We start from the raw sequence: 22,636 nt of genomic DNA on the forward strand, positions 1-22,636 counted from the left end.
CTATCATTTATGCAAATGAGGGGTTGGAAATGCCATCTAGTGACATGGGAAATAAGAAAGAAGCAGAAAAAGTATGCTCTGCTAGTCTGACAGTATTTAATTAATAATCAAAAGTGAAGGCAGACTCAGTGGTGCAGCTGCACTAATGCAATTTAGTGTTGCACACAAGACCCAGAGTAGAACTGACCAGAATACATAATTGCAGGGGCTGATGGAGACCACATGTGTCTCCAAGTTGGTGTATTTGTACTTTGTGGAGAAGAGCAATGACTTAATGGCTCTTGCAGACTGATATTTGGAGGAGGCGACCAGCCAGCCAGCCTTGCAAACTGGAAGATAGATGATATAAGATCAGACATTTAATTGAGTAAGGAGGAGTATATAGGTGGCCCCCAATCAATGAAAGGGCGGAATTCCCAAAGATCCCTCTCAACAAGTCCTTGTATTGAGACAGATGAGCTGTGGAAAATTCCAAGCATTAGTATGAAAAGCAAAGTATCTCTGTAAATGTTAGCTAGGCATAACATGATGTATCTTATACAGGTTTAGAACTTCCAGTGCTGAAATGCTGCTTTACTGCTGTGTCAAGCACTGGTGCATCCATAGTGTGGAGATGTTTTTTGTATTCTTCTATTCATAATGTAGGTACAGCTGGTGACCACTCCATTGAATAAAGTATCATTCTCTCGGTGATGAGACTGGGCTGAACACCTTGCATTTTGCTATTCTTCCATGGCAGAAATATTGTAGTTTTTGCATCCTGATTTCCCAACAGGTTTAATGCTTTCCATCCAGACACCAGGAAGCCAATGCACAGAGAATGTGGATTCATCCGCCTCAAACCTGACACTAACAAGGTGGCCTTCATCAGTGCCCAGAACACAGGTACTGGCCTGATACCCTACCAATTTGCACTATTGCTTTACATTTGGGTTCTGTGGGAGAGGGAAGAAGGACCAGCAGTCTCCTACATCTATGCTTCAGAACATTATTGGGCCTGTGTGAGGTTTTCATATAATCTGTTTTAATTGATAATCCGGCACCAGGAAGCAGTACTTCTACCTCTGGTACGAATGAGCTCCTGCACTGTGAAACCTGTTGTGAGTGACAAGTTGCCAGTGATTCATGTAGTTCTTTGGGAGAAGAACTAGGCCCCCAGCTTTCTCCAAGAGCGTCAGAGGACTCTAAACCAGGATACCACTCGAGTCCTATGCGAGGTTAGGGAGTGTCCTCTTTTTGAATAGAACAATAAGTTGGATGGGGATGAAGCTCCCCAAAATACCTTCCAATTTTCAAGCACAGCTTTATAAACAAAGGATGACTAATAAAACTGAAAATCAAATACAGGTCTGGAGCCTTGAAGATAGCAGAAGGCAAGCAGCCTGCCAAGTTAAATGTAAGCTGTAACATTTCCATTCCCTTGATGGTGTCCTTCTCTCATCTATTACTCCCTACTTGAAACACAAGTGTTCTGGAAACTGTAGATCCCACTGTGGGTGTAGGAAGGCGCACACCATGATTCACAATTTTCTGTTTTGAGGATGCAACTCTTCCTATTGCAGCTGTCATGTTATTTGGCTAATTGCCAGGTGACTCCTTAGAGACTTTGGCAGGTCACATTTCTTTTTAAAAAGTTCTTACTTGTGTTAACAACACTCCAGGGGTCCACCTCATAGGGGTGCATCACAGAACTCAGAGCCCACTGTGACTTTAAGCCACCTTTGCACCCTCTCTATCCTGGGCTGCTCAGGTGCCCCTAGCATAATTTAGACAGTCCTAATTTACAGTGGCCTTCCCAGGCTGCTTAAAGGGGACAGAGCTGGGGTGAGAACCTCACCCAAATTATTAGAAGTGAAAGAATTTTAAAATCCAGTCAACTTCTCAAATTGCATCTAAAACTACCTAGCAGTCTGCCTTTGAGCACTCTGCTAGCTCTCTACTGAACTGCACTTTCATGCTATTGATTCCACTGCTAGTAATGGCGTGGCATATCCTGGCAGGTGACAATATCATGTAGGCAGGGAGCACTAGGTTTGCCAGTTTGTCTTTCAAATGGTTAACTAAGCTGTTTGCACTGGTAGATACCAACAGGGAGAGCTGTGTACTCTTATACAGATCTACATGTGTGGTTGCACTATAGTTAGCCTTTTGTAGCTTATAATGATGTTAATAATATCTCCTCTCGCTCCAGGTCTTGTGGAGGTGGAGGAAGGGGAAGTGAACGGACAGGAGCTGTCTATAGCTTCTCACTCTATAGCCAGGATCTCCTTTGCTAAGAAGCCCCATGTGGAGCAGGTGAGTGTCCTGGGGTATGACACAACCACTCAGTTAGCTGTGATGAATACCTGCCCAACATCGCATCACCCCAGAGACTGCCAGTGAAGGAGACGCATTGAAAAACATCCTTTTAATCAAAACAAAAAAACTTCACACACAAACTTTAGGATGTTCACAGAAATACTTCAGTCTCTTTCCTCTCACATTTCCTCTGTAGTCTTCAGAATGTATTTATTTTTTTCCATCCCTTTTAGGAATCCTTAAGGGGGACATTATCCCTAAACATCTCTTCAGGATACTTCCATGGTCCTGATTCTCATTTACGCAAAGGCCCCTTTACACCTTTCTCTTGCTCTGGAAGTGTAAAGGGGCCTTGGGGTAAATGAGAATCAGGCCCTGTATGTTTGGGAATAAGAGAGAACCTATTACAAAGAGCCCAAACTAACCTGAAGGGTGCTATAAGGTTTAATCCAGTTGAATGTTGTGACGTGTGTTGAGATACTTGGAGGGAAGAGGTTATAGAAATGCTAAGAGAACGAGGAGTACTTGTGGCACCTTAGAGACTAACAAATTTATTTGAGCATAAGCTTTCGTGGGCTAAAACCCACTTCATCAGATGCATGCAGTGGAAAATAAAGTAAGAAGATATATATATATATATATATATATGCACACAGAGAACATGAAAAAATGGGTGTTGCCATACCCACTATAATGATCACTCTGAAAGCAATGCTAAGTTAATGATTTATTACATGCAGTGCCAGTGAAGCATAGGCTCTTCTATAGCAGTGGCTGGGTACCTGTGGGGTACCCTTAAGCCCTTTCACCCTGAGAAAGAAAACAAAGGAAATTAGCTGTTGCCACCAGCTAATTAAACAGCATGTGCACAAACCTTTTAGGACACAAAATTCAATCCTGTTCTTAAAAAAGGTAAATTTTATTAAAAACAAAAAGAAAGAAATACATGTGAAAACTCAGCCTATTGCTAGATTTAAAAAACGCACTTACAAAAATTAAGCATCAAGAATAACCTTTTTGAGGTCCAGCTTAAAGGTTACAAGCAAAACAAAAGCATTTGGGGTTAGCACAGAGAAGTCCACAAGCCATAAAGAAATAAAAATAAATAAACCTAATTGCATCTTCCTAGACATTTTCTGATCTACTTACATATCTGGGGGTTTCAAATTAGTAGTTTTTAGGTATGATTTAGATGATTTTTCATACCTGGCCCCAAGCTTCTTTCAGTATAGTTTCAGCCCTGTCTTTGCTTTTCTCCGAGAACAACAGACAGACAAAGGGGAAGTTTTTTTCCCAATTTTAAAAATACTTCTTCAGTATAGTGCCCAAGCTCTGTTGGTGTCTATCTTCACTGCAGAGTTCCCCAGACTCTTACTCCAGTGTTGGCCCTAACCCCCTTCCCATCTACACATACAACCCTCTCATTCAACTTTAGTGGTGCTTTCACTCCAGGCTAGCTGGCCTGGCGGGGTGGGGAAGGGTATGGGTTAGAGTGCAGGTTCAACTTGGCCTAGTAATCCATCACTTTGCAGTGCAGACACAAGCTAAATTACTTGTGCCCTCTTAGTTCTCCAGTGCTTTCCTTCTGAGTGTCCGGGGGAAACTGTGAGAAAGGCAAGTTCTCCCACAATTCACTGGGAAAGAATCATAGAGCAGCTCAGCTCACTGCAGCACAAAGAACCAAGAGATATGCCCCCAGAAGTCCTAGCCACAGCACCAGTGAGGACCCAGTAACGGGGGTCTGGCTTTGCAGTGTGGCTGCTCACAACCAGGCTTGGCTAACCTGAGTTTGGATCATTGGTATAACAGTGCAGAGAAGATATACCCAAAGCATGAGAGCAGAGCAGAAACTGACTAGGGAACAAAGCCCAAACCACTGAGATCATAGAATCATAGAATATCAGGGTTGGAAGGGACCTCAGGAGGTCATCTAGTCCAATCCCCTGCTCAAAGCAGGACCGATCCCCAATTAAATCATCCCAGCCAGGGCTTTGTCAAGTCCCAGTCCCTTTATACAGCCAGTCTTAGTTTCACCTTCGCTTCCCAGCTCCTTGTCCAATCTCAGAGTTCCTCCCCCATATTGGCTTCAGGTTTCCTCCCTGGTTCTCCTACCCACTCCTGGTCTCTCCCACAATGTCTCCCAGCCTCCCCTTCATCCTGTTCCCCAGCTCCCGCTCTCAATCTCCTTGCCCAACCACTACCAGTCTCACCTGTCTTCTTGTACCAATATACTCCTTTCCCTCCCTCCAGTCCGGCTCTTGTCCCCTTTGCATTCTAGTCAGGTGCCTTTCTCCTCGAGATCTTGTATGTCATAGGCCAGACACTACGGCAAGGAGGCTTGGAACTGCCAGAATGTTAGCTGGCCTTGCTGTGTGAGGAAGCAGGAGATATGGTACTGTGACTTGGGCTTCGCTGTGAGGAAACTCTCTGCCAGAGCCCTAGAGCTGGAGTTAATAGGACACTGCTGTGAGGAAGCCTACACTGCTGGAGTTAGTGCTGGCATATTGAGGGCACAGCATGAGTCCTAACTGCTGTTTGTGAAGTCGCAGTTGCAGAGTAACAGCAAGAAGCAAACCTAAAAACTGTCTCCCCCAAAAATAAAAAGGTACCAATCCAGTCTTGCATGTATTTTACCGAGAGATATTGACTATTAAAGTTTAATTACTTCAGTATCTAAAATGTTTGAGATTGGATGTAGCTTAGGGTGACCAGATGTCCCAATTTTATAGGGACAGTCCCAATATTTGGGACTTTATTTTATATAGGTGCCTATTACCCACCACCCCCTGTCCCAATTTTTCACTCTTGCTGTCTGGTCACTCTAATGTAGATAGAGAAAAATGGTGTTAAGTACTGATAATACTCGCTGATCTCCTCTGACTACAGAAAACACAGTGCTATTTTATTCTGGACTTTAAGGCTCAAGCCTGCAGCCTGGCTTTAACTGATCTCACTTTAGTGCCAGCATAAAGATTGCACTGGCAGATAACTGTGGGCCAAAATTTGCACAGACACAGTTTGGGTCCTAAGTGTGTGTGGTCTGATTTGCATACACAAAATTGTACCCATAATTGTTTGGACCTGCAAAAATGGAGACCAGTGTCTGAAAGACTGGTCTTGGCTATCACGTCAAATTAAAAGGGTTAGAGGAGTTTTTAAAACTAAGGGCTGGGAGAAAGCTGACAGGTTTGGAGGAGCACACAGTTCAGACAGACACATCCCTTAGGGGATGATTTATTAAAGGGGATACTGAATAGCCTAGTAAAGAGGAGAGGGTAGAAGTTGATAAAGTACAGGTAGGAGCAGACGAGAGAGAGTCAAATGAAAGAGTCCCATTCAATGACATCACATGAAGGCAGACAAACTAAATATTGACAAATTTTATAAGTGCTTGTATACAAATGAGCAAAGTCTAAATACTAAGATGGGTGAATTTGAGTGCTTGGTATTGTGACAGGGTCGGGCCAGATGGCTACAGGAGAGTGACAGAAGGCAGATATATTAGCCCCAGGTTAAGTAGGTCCCTTTTCCCTGGGTAAAGTAACAGGGAAGTTTCCAGAACAATCAGGAACCTTCTGGAAACAATTAAGACAGACAGGCTGATTAGAACACCTGCAGCCAATCAAGAAGCTGCTAGAATCAAGGCAGGCTAATCAGGGCACCTGGGTTTAAAAAGGAGCTCACTTCAGTTTGTGGTGCGCATGTGAGGGGCTGGGAGCAAGAGGCACTAGGAGCTCAGAGTGAGAACGCGGACTGTTGGAGGACAAGCATTATCAGATGCCAGGAGGAAGGTCCTATGGTGAGAATAAAGAAGGTGTTGGGAGGAGGCCATGGGGAAGTAGCCCAGGGAGTTGTAGCTGTCGCACAGCTGTTCCAGGAGGCTCTCTAGACAGCTGCATTCCACAGGGCCCTGGGCTGGAACCCAGAGTAGAGGGCCGGCCCGGGTTCCTCCCAAACCTCCCAACTTCTGGTCAGACACAGGAGGAGTCGACCTGGACTGTGGGTTCAGAAAAACGGCCAAGCTGAGGGCTGCTGTGAAGGCGAGCAAATCTGCCAACAAGCGCCAGAGCCACCAAGGTAGAGGAGGAACTTTGTCACAGTATTAAATGAGAATAGTAGGTGCCACAGAAACTTGGAACAGTGATAAGCAATGGCACATGGTAATACCAGGATACTCTGTCATTTCTATATATTTTGTAAGTCATGCTGTCAGGGGAGTATGAAAGAAAGCAGAGACAAGCATAGTAAAAATCTTAAATTAATCAAACAGTACCATAGAAACTCTATGGATAGAAATTCCATGCTATAAGAGTATAGCAGTAGAAATATACTACTGACCACCTGTCCAAGATGGTGACCGTGACCGGGAAAAGCTCAGGCTGACTAGAGAGGGTACAAAAAAAGAAAACCCAACAATTTCTAGAAACTATTAATGACTGCTTCATGGATCAGGTAGTCCTGGAACCCATAAGGGGAGAGGCAATTCTTGATTTAGTCCTCCAAGGATCTGGTTTAAGAGATAAATATAGCAGAACTGCTGAGTAATAGCAACCATAATGTAATTAAATTTAACATCATTGCAGGGGGGAAATACCAAAGAAACCCACCACATAAGGAAGTACTTCTTCACACAATGCACAGTCATCCTGTGGAACTTGTTGCCAGAGGATGTTGTGAAGGCCAGAAGTATAGCTGGGTTCAAAAAAGAATTACATAAGTTCATGGTGGATAGTTCCATCAATGGTTAGTAACCAAGATGGCCAGGGACACAACCCTATGCTCTGAGTGTACCTAGACCTCTAACTGCTACAAGGTGGGGCTGGATGACTAGGGATGGATTGCTCAAAAATTGTCCGTGTTCTGTTCACTACCTCTGTAATATCTGGCATTAGCCACTGTTGGATGACATACTGGGCTAGGGAGACAATTGGTCTGACCCAGTATAGCCATTCTTATGAATTATCTCATCGGTGTAGATATTCTTCAAGAGCTGCTGGCATCTTTCTAGTTATGATTTTTTTATTCTTAGTGATTTATTGAGCTCTTACAAAATTTTAAAATAAAATGGGTAGAACTACTCAATCGCTGCTGCTGGCTGAAATATTGTCAGGAGAGGGGGAAAAATTAGCATACAGCTGAATAAAATAAGTGTCTGTCTTCATTCCCTAAAGTTTGTACAACTCTGCCAAGGGATAGGAATTCCAGAAGTGAGGGCCCTCTACTAAGAGAGTTCACAAGAGTTCAGTCCCAAGCTCTGAAAGTTAAAATCAGCTGAAAGGCTCTTATTGAAGTGTTGAGGTCTAAGGCAAAAGGTGGTTCCTCAGGTAGTTGGCTCCCAGACCATTCAGAGTTTTAAAATGATCACCAACACCTTGCCTTTCACCTGGAAAGGAAGAGAAGCCCAGTGCAAAGACAAGGGTGAGCATTGTGTTCTTTTGGCTGTTTATTCCACTTGAGAGGCTGGCGGCTAAATTCTGTACCAGCTGAAGCTTCTGTTATAGGAGTGGTCCTAAGTAGAGCTCATTATGTAGTTTCACGGAAAGCTGACTAAGGCATAGATGACTGTTACTAGGTCTGTATTAGAGAGGAGCAGTTGCAGTTTCCTAGCTAGATACAAAGGATAAAAGGCACTGCAGTCCTTGTGACCAGGTTTGTCTCTGTAGCACTCCCTTGTGGCCTATCAGGGCACAACTCTCCCAGCCCTGGGCCTCCTCTGGTAGGTTGCTGTCTCTTCAAAGGTTTGATGTAGCTGTGCTTTGGCAAGACCCCCACCCTTCTGTTCAGGGCTTGTTTGCAAGCAGTCAGTACTTTTGCTGGTCCCTCAGGGTCTGGTCATCCTTTCTACCGGGAGGCTTGTCCAACTGGCAAGCTAGCCCAGTCTCTGGGCTGCAACCAGGTGTCTCTCATATCAGGAGAAGGAGAACACTACACTCCTTCCTACTCTGCCCTGAATGGGCCTAGGTCTTCTCCTTTTAACTTCCTTCTCCATGCCTGATACCTGTTGCAGGTGTAGTAGGGTGGGAACAATTGGGTCCACAGGATCTCATTAACCCTCTCATTGCCATTGTGGGGTCTGTCTGCTCTATCACTGTCACCTTTGCAGAGAACCGTGGGGTAGCAATAGTCCCAAATCTGTGAGCCATTTCGGTGAGGACATTCATCCTCAGTTGACAGCATAGATCTTACTCCTGCTTATTCCTCCAAATGCTTCTTCTAGCTTGGAAGCATCACTTATGTAGAGTGAATCACTTTCAACATTTCAGTCCCCACCAACTTGGTCAGTCACTCGGGGAGCGATGACCACTGTAGTAACTGTGTTGAAAAGGAGACATACAGCTGACTCATCAGCACTTCAATGACTCCACAATTCTAAAGGTTGTACAGGTCTCAGTCCTGACAAATGTTCTGTTTAATAACAGTGTTGCTGCTTTTGATTAGTAGAGCCTTCGTAGTTCACCTACTACTGTCACTTATTTCTCATCTGAAATCTATATACTTTGACATCAAAACCCTTTTGACAGTCGCTAATTGTGAGGTCACAAATGATTGCATTAGGACTTCAGGTGCGAAAAGTGGCTGGGGAAGCCAGAAATAGCAAAGATTCTGGTTCTTTACCTTTTGTATTTCTCATTTACGTGAACCATGAACAGAATTAGTCAAACTTTCCATAGGGCATCATCAGCAAGTCAATAATCTATCTGGGCCACCAATGAACATTTTATATCTGAGAGTCACACCAAATGGGGAGGAGAATGATATTTACAGGTTTTTTTAAAAGCTAAAAAACACATTTTCAACCGTTAAGATTTCAAAGTGATTCCTGAACTGTCAAAAGAGGTAGGGCCAAAGCTGAAAAAAGAAAACATTTATATTCTCCTCAGAGTGTCTGTGGAAAAGATTGATTTCTAAATATTTTTACTTTTTTTAAAAGCTGTTCGTTAAAACCTACGTACAAAATCTTGACACTCCTGTACGTGGAGAACAGCACTACTAAGCCAAAGATTTTAAATATCCATCATTAGTTTATACTGTGTGTAAACAGCTGGGGCTCACAAGGAGTAACTTGCTCATTAGAACTTCCCCTGCAAGCGTGCCCTAGAGAAACTGATGTACTGAACCCAATTTGCTGAGGCTAGAATGCTGAAGATGTGTTATTCTTTGGGGGGTGATTGTGTTTGTAAAGCAGCTCAACAGTCTCTTCCTTGCTTTGGTACAAGAGTAATAAAACAAGGTGATGCATGTGAAATGGAGCTCATGTAGCACAGATCTGTGGGAGGATCACTGCTTCTGGGCCACTCTCCTATCCCGTAGGGCTGGTCTACACTTAAAAATTAGGTGGTTCTAGCTATATTGCACAGGGCTGTGAACATGTCATGTCCTGTGCAACAGAGTTAGTTCAAGCTAGCCTCCACTGTAGATGCAGCTCGGTAGACGGAAGAATTCTGCCGTTGATCTAGCTACTGCCTCTCTGAGAGGTGGATTACCTACACAAACAGAACATAAGAATGGCCATACTGGGTCAGACCAAAGGTCCATCCAGCCCAGTATCCTGTCTACCGACAGTGGCCAATGCCAGGTGCCCCAGAGGGAGTGAACCTAACAGGAAATGATCAAATGCTCTCTCTCCTGCGACCCATCTCCACCCTCTGACAAACAGAAGCTAGGGACACCTTTCCTTATCCATCCTGGCTAATAGCAATTAATGGACTTAACCTCCATGAATTTATCCAGTTCTCTTTTAAACCCTGTTATAGTCCTAGCCTTCACAACTTCCTCAGGCAAGGAGTTCCACAGGTTGACTGTGCACTGAGTGAAGAAGAATTTCCTTTTGTTTTAAACCTGTTACCCATTAATTTCATTTGGTGGCCCATAGTTCTTATGGGAACAAGTAAATAACACTTCCTTGTTCACTTTCTCCACATCACTCATGATTTTATGTACCTCTGTCATATCCCCCCTTAGTCTCCTCTTTTCCAAGCTGAAAAGTCCTAATCTCTTTAATCTCTCCTCATATGGGACACATTCCAAACCCCTAATCATTTTAGTTACCCTTTTCTAATGGCAGTATATCTTTTTTGAGATGAGGGGGACAACATCTGTACGCAGTATTCAAGATGTGGGCGTACCATGGATTTATATAAGGGCAATAAGATATTCTCCGTCTTATTCTCTATCCTTTTTTAATGATTCCTAACATCCCGTTTGCTTTTTTGACTGCCGCTGCACACTGTGTGGACTTCTTCAGAGAACTATCCACAATGACTCCAAGATCTTTCTCCTGATTAGTTGTAGCTAAATTAGCCCCCATCATATTGTATGTATAATTGGGGTTATTTTTTCCAATGTGCATTACTTTACATTTATCCACATTAAATTTCATTTGCCATTTTGTTGCCCAATCACTTAGTTTTGTGAGATCTTTTTGAAGTTCTTCACAGTCTGCTTTGGTCTTCACTATCTTGAGCAGTTTAGTATCATCTGCAAACTTTGCCACCTCATTGTTTACCCCTTTCTCCAGATCATTTATGAATAAGTTGAATAGGATTCGTCCTAGGACTGCCCCTTGGGGAACATCTCTACTCCACCACCCCTCTCCATTCTGAAAATTTACCATTTATTCCTACCCTTTGTTTCCTGTATTTTAATCAGTCCTCAATCCAGGAAAGGATCTTCCCTCTTATCCCATGACAACTTAATTTACATAAGAGCCTTTGGTGAGGGATCTTGTCAAAGGCTTTCTGGAAATCTAAGTACACCATCAGGATCCCCCTTGTCCACATGCTTGTTGACCCCTTCAAAGAACTGTAATAGATTAGTAAGACATGAGTTCCCTTTACAGAAACCATGTTGACGTTTGTGCAACAGAAATCCACTTTCTTCAACACAGGAAACACCTCTACAGCAACTGCTGTATCACAGCTGCAGTGCCATATCTGCACTGCTGTAGCTACTTTAGTGTAGACATACCCCTAGACACAAGATAATGGGAAGCAGGGTTGGAGACTTCCAGTAGCCCACTTCCAAAACCAAGATTGTTCATGAGAGGCTGCTAATGCTTCCCCCGACACCTATAGATGTGACAAATGACCCGACAGAAAATAAATGCCTTTTGTCATAGACCTACCCACACCCATTGCCACGAATACGCTTTATGTGAGGCAATCAACCTTCACCCCTCCCACATACAGTACCTTCTGCTCCAAAAGAGGCATCCCTCCGTGCATACTACCTCCTCTCTATGCCCATTTCCCTTTACTCCATGTTTGTTTCCTTATTTTTTTGAGAAGCAGTGAACTCTCTTGGCTTCCATGATGTGCAATGGCTTTTTGTCTCCGTCAGGGACCCAAATGTCCTTTTGAATCAAACTAAGTTTAAGAAAAAAAACTTATAGTTAATAGGAGTAACAAATTATTCACTTTGTTTCCTTCTTCCAACATTCAGCTATCATTATCCATTATTTGTATTGTGGTAGCATCTAGGACCCCTGGTTGTGGACCAGAACCCCATTACAGTAGGCTCTGTACAAACACAGAACAAAAAGACCCTGCCCTAAAGAGCGTACAATCTACTACCCATAATAAGAAAACATTATGGATTTTATGAATGTACTTGTTTTTAAACAGGTTAGTTTTTGAATAGGATGAAAACCCCTGAGCTAAAGCAGAGCACTGCATGTCACAGTGCTTTTGCTGAGACATAATAAAGGTCCTTCTAGTGGCACTGCAGAGCCCATGTGATGAGTACTCTGGCACACCAGCGAGTAAGTATTGCTCTATTTAACCTGCCAATTTTAAGCCTCAGCGGTCATGGCATCTGCATGGCATCCTTCTGTGATTTGGCAGGGTCCATGCTAGAGAGCAGTCAACAAGACTCATTTTGAAAATTAATGACCCTCATCTCCTCTTATGGGAGGGTATCCTATTTTGTCCAATAAACAGCTACCTGTTACAAGGTGGTAGCTGGCCAAGGTAGTAGTTATTTGAATGTCTGCTAGATCAATGGGCTGGTGTTTTTTCTGGAAATTGTGGGTATATATTTCACGGCTCTGGTTCTTTCCACAAGCATTAAACACACCCATAGAGAACCTTTCATTTTTATTTGCATACATATTCATGATGTTTTTAAAAGGATGACTTTGGCTTTGCTTTAACTGACTTTAATGTCAAAGTAAAGAAAGACTGACTCAGTCACAAAACCAGCCTGAGGGCCAACCTGTTCCGTTGTGATCATGAAAGAGAAAGAAACCTTCTTGTCTCAGTACAGTCCTTTCTAAACAACATTATTCTATAAAAACCCTTTCTTGCACACTAGATTTCAGAGTCATTTGCTCTCTGGAGTTACCATAGAATATCAGGGTTGGAAGGGACCTCAGGAGGTCATCTAGTCCAACCCCCTGCTCAAAGCAGGACCAATCCCCAACTAAATCATCCCAGCCAGGGCTTTGTCAAGCCTGACCTTAAAAACCTCAAAGGAAGGAGATTCCACCACCTCCCTAGGTAACCCATTCCAGTGTTTCACCACCCTCCTAGTGGAAAAAGTTTTTCCTAATATCCAACCTAAACCTCCCCCACTGCAACTTGAGACCATTACTCCTCGTTCTGTCATCTGCTACCACTGAGAACAGTCTAGATCCATCCTCTTTGGAACCCCCTTTCAGATAGTTGAAAGCAGCTATCAAATCCCCCCTCATTCTTCTCTTCCGCAGACTAAACAATCCCAGTTCCCTCAGCCTCTCCTCATAAGTCATGTGTTCCAGCCCCCTAATCATTTTTGTTGCCCTCCGCTGGACACTTCCAATTTTTCCACATCCTTCTTGTAATGTGGGGCCCAAAACTGGACACAGTACTCCAGATGAGGCCTCACCAATGTCGAATAGAAGGGAACGATCATGTCCCTCGATCTGCTGGCAGTGCCCCTATTTATACAGCTGTCAAGGTTCCTCCCCCACTCTGAACTCTAGGGTACAGATGTGGGGACCTGCATGAAAACCTCCTAAGCTTACTTTCACTAGCTTAGGTTAAAACTTCCCCAAGGTACAAATTAATTTTATCCTTTGTCCCTGGATCTCCACTGCCACCACCAAACTCTAACTGGGTTTACTGGAAAACTTAGTTTGGACACGTCTTTCCCCCCAAAAACCTCCCAACCCTTGCACCCCACTTCCTGGGGAAGGTTTGGTAAAAATCCTCACCAATTTGCATAGGTAACCACAGACCCAAACCCTTGGATCTGAGAACAATGAAAAAGCATTCAGTTTTCTTACAAGAAGACTTTTAATAGAAGTAAAGAAATCACCTCTGTAAAATCAGGATGGTAGATATCTTACAGGGTAATTAGATTCAAAACATAGAGAATCCCTCTAGGCAAAACTTTAAGTTACAAAAAGGACACACAGACAGGAATAGTCATTCTATTCAGCACAGTTCTTTTCTCAGCCATTTAAAGAAATCATAATCTAACACATACCTAGCTAGATTACTTACTAAAGTTCTAAGACTCCATTCCTGGTCTATCCCCGGCATAAGCAGCATACAGACAGACACAGACCCTTTGTTTCTCTCCCTCCTCCCAGCTTTTGAAAGTATCTTGTCTCCTCATTGGTCATTTTTCAGGTGCCAGTGAGGTTACCTTTAGCTTCTTAACCCTTTACAGGTGAGGATTTTTCCTCTGGCCAGGAGAGATTTTAAAGGGGTTTACCCTTTCGTTTATATTTATGACAACAGCCCAAAATGCCGTTAGCCTTCTTGGCAACAAGGGCACACTGTTGACTCATATCCAGCTTCTTGTCCACTGTAACCCCTAGGTCCTTTGGGGTTGGGGATGTGGAAATGGGAATCCATAGAACTGCTGTGTGGAAGGATGAAAAACATGTGTAGGTAGGACTGATTCAGGGTCCATTTGTGGTTGCTCCTAGTGTTTGTTGCTCTGGGTCAGCAATGACTGGGACCGCTGTTGAGGCAACACTCTCTGATTTTTAATGAATCAGTTTGTATTGCTGAACTGTGACATCTCCCTGTAATTTTGGGGGTACCATTGACTGGCTACTATAATAGTCCTGTCCAGTCCTCATTAGCTAAAATGAGTATTGTTCTGCAGTGAGGCTTTAAAGGTGAGAGATCTTAAACTTGGGGGATTAGGAGATCCTCAGATATATAAGCAACTTCCCTCCACATATATGAAATCACAGACACACACTGTCCAGAAGGAAAAGATTTGCATTTTGCTAGCTACCTCCCTTTTGAAACAGGGTAACATGGGTGAAAAATGATGAAAGCTGCGCAGAGAAAGCCTGAATAGTACATTCAAAGGAGGGAAAGTAACTGATGTGCTGATGATGGTAACAATGGGTACCTCAGACTGTGTAGCTCAGAGAGCAGCTAACTAAGGCTGTGTCTACACTTCGAGGTAGGGTTGTGACTCTTGCTGATATACACATAAGAGTTAGGACAAGTATAAATAGCAATGTAGCCACAGGTTTCAGAGTAGCAGCCGGGTTAGTCTGTATCCGCAAAAAGAACAGGAGTACTTGTGGCACCTTAGAGACTAACAAATTTATTAGAGCATAAGCTTTCGTGAGCTACAGCTCACTTCACCGGATGCATAGAATGGAACATATATATAGTGACAAAGTTCCTCCTTTACCTTGGTGGGTCTTACGCTTATTGGCGGATTTGCTCGCTTCAGAGATTCACAGCAGCCCTCAGTTTGGCCATTTTCATGAACCCACAGTCCAGGTCAACTTCTCCTGTGTCTGACCAGGAGTTGGGTGGTTTGGGGGAAACCCAGGCCCGTCCTCTACTCTGGGTTCCAGCCCAGGGCCCTGTAGAATACAGCTGTCTAGAGTGCCTCCTGGAACAGCTGTGCGACAGCTACAACTCCCTGGGCTACTTCCCCATGGCCTCCTCCCAACACTTTCTTTATTCTTACCATAGGACCTTCCTCCTGGTGTCTGATAATGCTTGTACTCCTCAGTCCTCCAACAGTCCACATTCTCACTCTCAGCTCCTAGCACCTCTTACTTCCAGCTCCTCACACGCCCTACCACAAACTGAAGTGAGCTCCTTTTTAAACCCAGGTGCCCTGATTAGCCTGTCTTGATTCTAGAAGCTTCTTGATTGGCTGCAGGTGTTTTAATCAGCCTGTCTGTCTTGTTGCCAGAAGGTTCCTGATTGTTCTGGAAACTTCCCTGTTACTTTACCCAGGGAAAAGGGACCTACTTAACCTGGGGCTAATATATCTGCCTTCTATTACTCTCAATTACTCTCCAGTAGCCATCTGGCCCGACCCTGTCACACTTGATTGTGAGATGGTGGCTTTTGGGGCATCTAGTAAAGTGTTCTGAAATATTTCCCAATTATCCTTGATGTTTTTCTGATTAAATTCTTCCTCCCAGAAAAAAAACAAACAAAACCCTCCCTGTTACCTTACCCAGGGAAAAGGGACCTACTTAACCTGGGGCTAATATATCTGCCTTCTGTCACTCTCCTGTAGCCACCTGGCCTGACCCTGTCACAATATACATACAGATAAGTTGGAAGTTACCATACAAACTGTGAGAGGCTAATTAGTTAAGATGAGCTATTATCAGCAGGAGAAAAAAAACTTTTGTAGTGATAATCGAGATGGCCCATTTAGACAGTTGACAAGAAGGTGTGAGGATACTTAACTTTAAAGGGAAATAGATTCAATATGTGTAATGACCCAGCCACTCCCAGTCTCTATTCAAACGCAAGTTAATGGTATCTAGTTTGCATACACAGTAGCACTGGTAGCAGCAGCAGAGGCCCAGCTGAGCCACATTGAGTACAAACCCACCTGCAACTGGTAAACTCTAGGAACCCATCAGGTTCTACTGGAATTATTCTCCCTCTGGTTGCTGTAAAATTCATTGGAACATTTATTGTCCTTTAATTTTCTCCCAGTGCAGTACAAGATTGGCAGCAACTTTTCATTTTGCTTTGACCAGCTTTACTCCCTTTAATCCTTTGATCTCAGGCCATTGGTCACCTGAGGGAGAACAAAGCCAGACAGACCCCTGCAGTGTGAAGTTTGGAATTCCATTCCTCAATGCACACAAGATTCTACATCTCCCATAAGCTTTTTAAACAAAACTTAACTCTCCTGAAAATTAGCCTCTCCTGCCACATGATGCCTTGGAGCCAGATAGAGGCTGGCCCCTGTGCTCAAGGAAGGAGGGCACAGAGAGCTTCCCTTCATGTGCCTCTCACACAGGAGCCAGCCGCAGCTGCAGTGGCTTACTCTCGCTAGCCACACATAAAGGACCATGGCAGAGGAGAGTGTACACAGCAATGGCTGCACTCCTGAGAGCTCCCGGAGACTAGTGCTCCATGAGGGGCAATGCCCCTGAGAATTCCTTGTGGGCTGTGTGGCTCACCACAGGCCAGCACCTTACAGGCATAACTGAGCACTCAGCTTGCTGAGAAGAGCTTCTTAGCATGCAAAGCACTAATACCAGGAAATAGCATACCCTGCAAATGCAGAGACTCACTACTCTGCCTTGTTTGAAATGTCCAGTTGTGGAACCATAGAAATCAGAGCTGGAAAAGACCTAAAGGATTATGTCATTCAATTCATTCCCCTGTCTGTAGAAGATTCCTTCTTATTTTTTTAGGATTTGGATAATGGGATCAGAATTGGGATGATTAGATTTGAAGTATATCAGTGTTGCCAACTCCAAGCATTCAAAGATCATGAGTCAGGGCCTGAAATAGTGAGTTTGTGTTAGAAATCATGAGATTTAAAAATTTGTAATTTGTATTCTTTTTATGTCTTCTAATGCTGAAGTATTTAGGGTTCACATTTTCAAGCTTTTTGCTACACTCTGAGCACTAGAAACTTACTAAAAAATAAGAAAAAGCTGAGATTCTTGGGAAATAAAATCATTTCAACAGTTGAAGCTTTAAAAAAAAAACCCAAATATCATGAGACCTGCAGTACATGCATGAGAATTAGCAATTTTGCATTCCCTCTGAAGCACCTGGCATTGGACACTGTCGGAAGACAAGATACTGGGCTAGATGGACCTTTGGTCTGACCTAGTATGGCCATTCTTATGCATAATATAGAGGTGATTACTTGACATCTTAAAATATGTCATAAACACTGAAACAAAAGAACCCCTTCAAAAATATTGTTAATGTTAAAGGAAGTTTAAGAACTTAAACACAAAAGTCAGGAAATTTTAAAGTAAGGTTCTCGCACCATATTTTGTTGCTTACATTGCAATCTTTCATTGTGCAATTACACAATATACAGTGTGTGTAGAAAGACAAAATGTGGCATAAGCCCTTGTAAGGCTATCAGGAAATGGTGCAGTTCATTTGTATTTGCTGAGGTACATCACTTTTCTTTTTCTAGATATCTGACTAATCATTAAGATCAGCCATTTCTATTGCAGAGAAGCACATCGCATGTGGTCTAACCGGTCCAGACTGAGTTAGTTTTGAGATTAGAACAGAATAGTTGATTTAGTTGGGGATTGGTCCTGCTTTGAGCAGGGGGTTGGACTAGATGACCTCCTGAGGTCCCTTCCAACCCTGATATTCTATGATTCTATGAATAGGAATTTTCAGTTGCAGCTTCATGTTTCCCATAATTGATTCATCCCAGGACACACCAGTATGCTAGCAATATCAAAAAGGGATGGTCTAGTCCTTGCTGCCCCACTGATCTGACTTATGAACTTGGCAAGTCATAAAGCCTTTCTGTACTTCAGCTTCCATAAATTGGAGATAACACTTCCTGCCTTTATTAAAGTGCACTGAGGTTTTCTCAATGAAAAGTACAGATCATTATGAATGATAAAGCAGTGTGGTGCCCAGCCTGTACAACCTGTGTTATATCATCTCCCCCACCAAATTGTCATTCGTTTCCATTAGTTAGGAAATGCAGTTGTGTTGCTAAGGTTGCTCAGGCAATAAAAATCAAGACAATCACCACTTAATCCAGCATTCACATCCAGCCTCAATCTGTATGCCATCCCACCCAGATATCAAAATGCCCAAACAGCCCCATAACAGATACATTTTCAGTCTAACATAGAACCACTTCCTCACAATCATACTGAAATGCACAAGCTAAACCCCAGCCTCAGACAGATTACAATAAATTGCCTATAGACATACATGTACTGGTGAAAAGTCTAGTGTATTAGCTGTAGAGGAAAATGGCGGAGGTTGGACTTCAGCTTATGAGTGGCTGTCAGGAACTGGAGGTTCACATTGTGATTGGTTCTGTGATGGAATTGAAAGTGGGTTTGTTGTGTTGCTGCACTGTGTTGATGTGTTTGTGTGTGTGTGCGCATGTATGTGCATGGGTGAGTGTGTGCTAAGGGATGCAAGTTGTGTGAATGTCTTATTTTTTAGTAATTGTGTTGATGGGAAATGCATTTGAGCAGTCTTAACAGTATGACAGTGTTTTTGTGAAAGCCTCATTCTTTCTTCTTTCTCCCTGTCCATAACTATTTCATGGGCAGCAAGAAGTCCTACAGCCTAACACAGCTCACCTCACCCCTATGATAACATGGATGTTGTATGTTACCCCGCACACATTATCCCTGTCACTTGTTAAACCTCAGCCGCTCACTCCCAGGCCAACAGACTTCCTCAGATGTATCAGACCAGGATCCTCTTGAAGGGAGCAGCTGCCTTTGGAGCACAATGGAAAACTCTGTATCTGTGAGAACGTGTATATTTTTACATTGTCATTCTTACCCTCCCTCCAAATCCACCTTTTCTATGGCCCCCTGTTAATCCTAGGGACTAGGACAGAGCAGGAGGGAATTATAGCCCACATTGTCAGAAACATGGAACATACAGTTCTGCTGCAGAGGCAGCTGCCCCCTCTACTACTGGCTGCTTCCATTCTCTGATGGAGCTGAACTTTTCTTGGTAGAGATAAGTAAGGTTTTTTTAAATTAGGGCAATAACTGTTTGTTTTAAAGAGTCGCTTTTGAAAAGTGGCATATGTCCAAGGTATTTTGAAAGTGTGCATATGGGTGGAGTTTGGAGCTTCAGGGGACTGTGCTTCTTTAGCTAGATGGGGATAAAAAATGGTGAGACTGGCAGAGTCAAATGTCAAATTTACAAAAGGCATCATTTAAAAAACCTTTCCTCTGCAAAAGAGCCTGAATATTTGACTCTAAAAATTATGGAAAATTCCACTGTCCTCAGGAAAGAGATTGTGTTAAATTGGGGCCCATTGTTAAATCCTTAAGGAGAGAAATATCAGGATTACATCCTGCTTTAACTACAGATCTCAACACAGTCCTAACTCTGGAGTCACAACCAATGCCTCCATCATAACAAATGTTCCTGTTATGTTTGGTGTCTCCAATGCTGAACCACTCTGAGATGATAATGTAAATAAAGCCATTAGAAGAAGGACAAATGTTTTTCAAGCTGTTTGTTTTTAAAAGCAAGAAAGAGTTTGATCTAAATCTTGGAGTCTGTAGATATAAATATATACAGCTGACAACAGCATCTCATTAAGATATATATCTTTTGGAAAGTATTTTGTACAGTATGGTCCAAAATTGTGGATCCATTGGGAAACTTTGACTGTAACACTGTCCTTTGCATTTTCCGTTCTTCCTTTCCACATGCACCACATGTAATGAATTTTTCAATTTGACTAGTTGATCGCATTAAATGTAACCACTTGGCAGAGCTATCAGACTGAGCTCCCTCAGTCCCTGAGACTTCATTTCCGCTAATCTCTGGGACTGTGTTCACCATGAGAAGGAGCAACGGGGGCCAAATAACATAAACAAATCTTGTGGATGACGTGCAGAAAATCTGCACTGAAATAAGTCAAAGGGCCAAACTGCTGAGCGTGTGGAGTCTATGCCAAGATACTTTCAGGCACCGCTGATAACTCAGGGCAGTCCTGTGCACTTATATGTGGGGTCATATGATCACTTCTATGCAAGGCTCCATATAATCCATAGCTGCAGCTCCATATATTCCACCTCTTGCTGCAGAATTGTGTTCCAGGATCAAAGCTTTCAAAATGATGGGCCTGATTCTCCACTCTCTTCCACCAGTTTTATGCTGGTGTAGCTCACTGACTTGAAGGAAGCCTTTACGGTACCTTGAAGATGTAAACCAATACAGTGCATCTTCCTGCATCTGCTTACATTCTGAAACAATAGCTCTGAGAAATGTAAACTGCCCTGTTCAACTCGATGGGTTAAATCTCTGATCTAAGCCTGTCTTTACTAGGGATATTTGTGGCAGTGTAGCTACAGCAGTGCCAGGTCCCCATATATATGCTCTGCACTGATGTGGCTTACCCCATATTACACCAGCGGCACCACTACAAATGAGATGAGTGAAGTGTCAATATTAACTATTTCACTGCTGATCATTTTAGCAGAAGATAATGTGTTTAATTCCAAAGGCCCAGCTCCTCCAAGGGATTTAGGTTTCTAATTTAAGATTTTAAATATCTCTGAGGAGCTGGGCCAGACTGCTTCCCCCTCAGCTGCCCAAACATCCAGCTTCCCTCTGATAATTTCTTCAGTGCAATTAATCATGGTCAACGCAAAACTTTTGGATGTAGTGAAAGCTGCCAGTGTGTGAATCTGATGTCAAAATAACTAACCTAAGGAGCTGCTGTACTGATTGTATTATTAACTCTCTTAATTACAGGCCTAATGTTTTCATTTAAATGAAGCTACTTCATAATTTCCAGTCTGCCCCAGCTGGCTGCTGCAGAATTCAGGAAACATGCTGCAGAATTTAGGTCCAGCTTGTTACAGAGTACATTGGAGCTTGCTGCTAATAATCATCAGAGATGGAATTTGGCTTTGCTTTATGTGAGCATTCATTTTCCGTCAGAGGTAGTGATTTGTATTTGAAATTTAGCAAACTGGAAATGAGGTAAGAATGGCCAAAGCCCTAATGGCTGCTGCTATTCTGCAGCAGGAGATGCTTTTAAAGAGTGTGTAACCTCTGACACACAGCCTGTTTATTAGTGTGTTTGTTTCCGTTTGATGACTGGCATATTTTATTTTCCATCGGTCCTACTGCAGGACAGAGAGAACTGCCCTGGGGCCTAAAACCTGCAAGGTGCTCAGCAACCACCCAGAGGTGGCAAATCTTGTCTGCTATACTTCAGGCATCCCTCTTAGTGTACACGGTTCTCAGTGTAGGACCCAGCTGTGCAGTACAGTGGCAGCCATCACTCTGACAGTGGTGCTTTCTCTTAGGGGAGAAAGCTGCTCTCTGCTTTATTGGAGGGTACAGTGTGATTATTCCCAGTTTCTCCAGGTGCTCCTGTAACAAACCAACCTATTTGAAGGCATAGGGAAGGGAGGATTGCAACAGTCCTTAAGATTTTGCCTGTGGAAGTCTGTCAGACATGAGAAGGGCTGGGCCAGTAGCTTTCAGCTAAGGAAATAAGAGCCAAGCTTATTCTAGCCCCAGATGTTGGTTTACATTATTAAAAAAAAAATGCTAACTAGAACAAAATAAAGGGCTGTGTGTGTTTATTTCCCTCTCAGATTACCAGAAAATTTAGGCTCAATTCCGATGGGAAACTAGAACAGACCGTCTCCATGGCAACCACTGCGCAGCCAATGACTCAGCACCTTCACATTACCTACAAAAAGGTGACACCTTAAAAACAGGAGGGTAGGGTTTCCCTGCAGAAAAGGCGGAGCCTGGAACCTAAGGACAGAAGCACTCTTCCATCTTGGTGACCCATATTCACACCTGATTACAGGAGGGGGAGGCAGGTGAGCTACACATGCTGTTGGAAATGTTATGCAGATGTTTCTGTAACCGTATATATAAAAACCAAATAAAAAGCCTTTATTTTTATGGCTGTAGCTTTGGACCTTATTGCTGTGGGGGCTGTAAATTCCTCTGCTCTGGCAGTGATTAAACAAGGGGTTTCTCAGGCCTGTTCCCTAGTGAGTTAGGAGGGCTGGCAGATTCAGCCTTCTAATCTCTTATATGATCTAAACGGATCGCCACAAAAACAAAACAGGAAGATAAAAGCAGCAGCAGTACAGGGTGTGACAGACAGAACTCTCCATTCCATCTAACGCAATACACGCTAAAGGTTAGGAGAGAACACCTCCTACTGCAGGACAGAGAGAACTGCCCTGGGGCCTAAACCTGCAAGGTGCTCAGCAACCACCCAGAAGTGGCAAATACCCTTACCCCCTTTACTTCAGTGGGAGTGGAGGGAGCTGAGTAGATAGCAGGATGAAGCCAATAGAGAATCTGATCTGAATCACTAGGAGTCATTCCATTGACCTCAGTGGGTTTCGGTCAGGCCCAGAACAAATCCCCTCCCAGTACAGGATGGA

General features: G+C 43.2%; 1 protein-coding gene across 1 annotated transcript in view; it reads left to right on the forward strand.

Moving 5' to 3' along the window:
* The window catches only part of THAP4 (THAP domain containing 4), a 48,845-nt gene extending 26,703 nt beyond the window's left edge, over positions 1–22,142 (forward strand). Inside the window, exons 4-6 of the mRNA XM_084639224.1 lie at positions 776–885; positions 2,192–2,295; positions 21,824–22,142. Of these exons, the coding sequence (XP_084495350.1) occupies positions 776–885; positions 2,192–2,295; positions 21,824–21,943 (334 nt within the window). The 3' untranslated portion in view covers positions 21,944–22,142. The remainder of the gene's footprint in view (positions 1–775; positions 886–2,191; positions 2,296–21,823) is intronic.
* The last annotated feature ends 494 nt before the right edge of the window (positions 22,143–22,636 follow it).

The sequence above is a fragment of the Lepidochelys olivacea genome (assembly GCF_965140295.1).
Source record: "Lepidochelys olivacea isolate rLepOli2 genome assembly, chromosome: 9".
In the NCBI taxonomy this organism is placed as follows: Eukaryota; Metazoa; Chordata; order Testudines; family Cheloniidae; genus Lepidochelys; species Lepidochelys olivacea.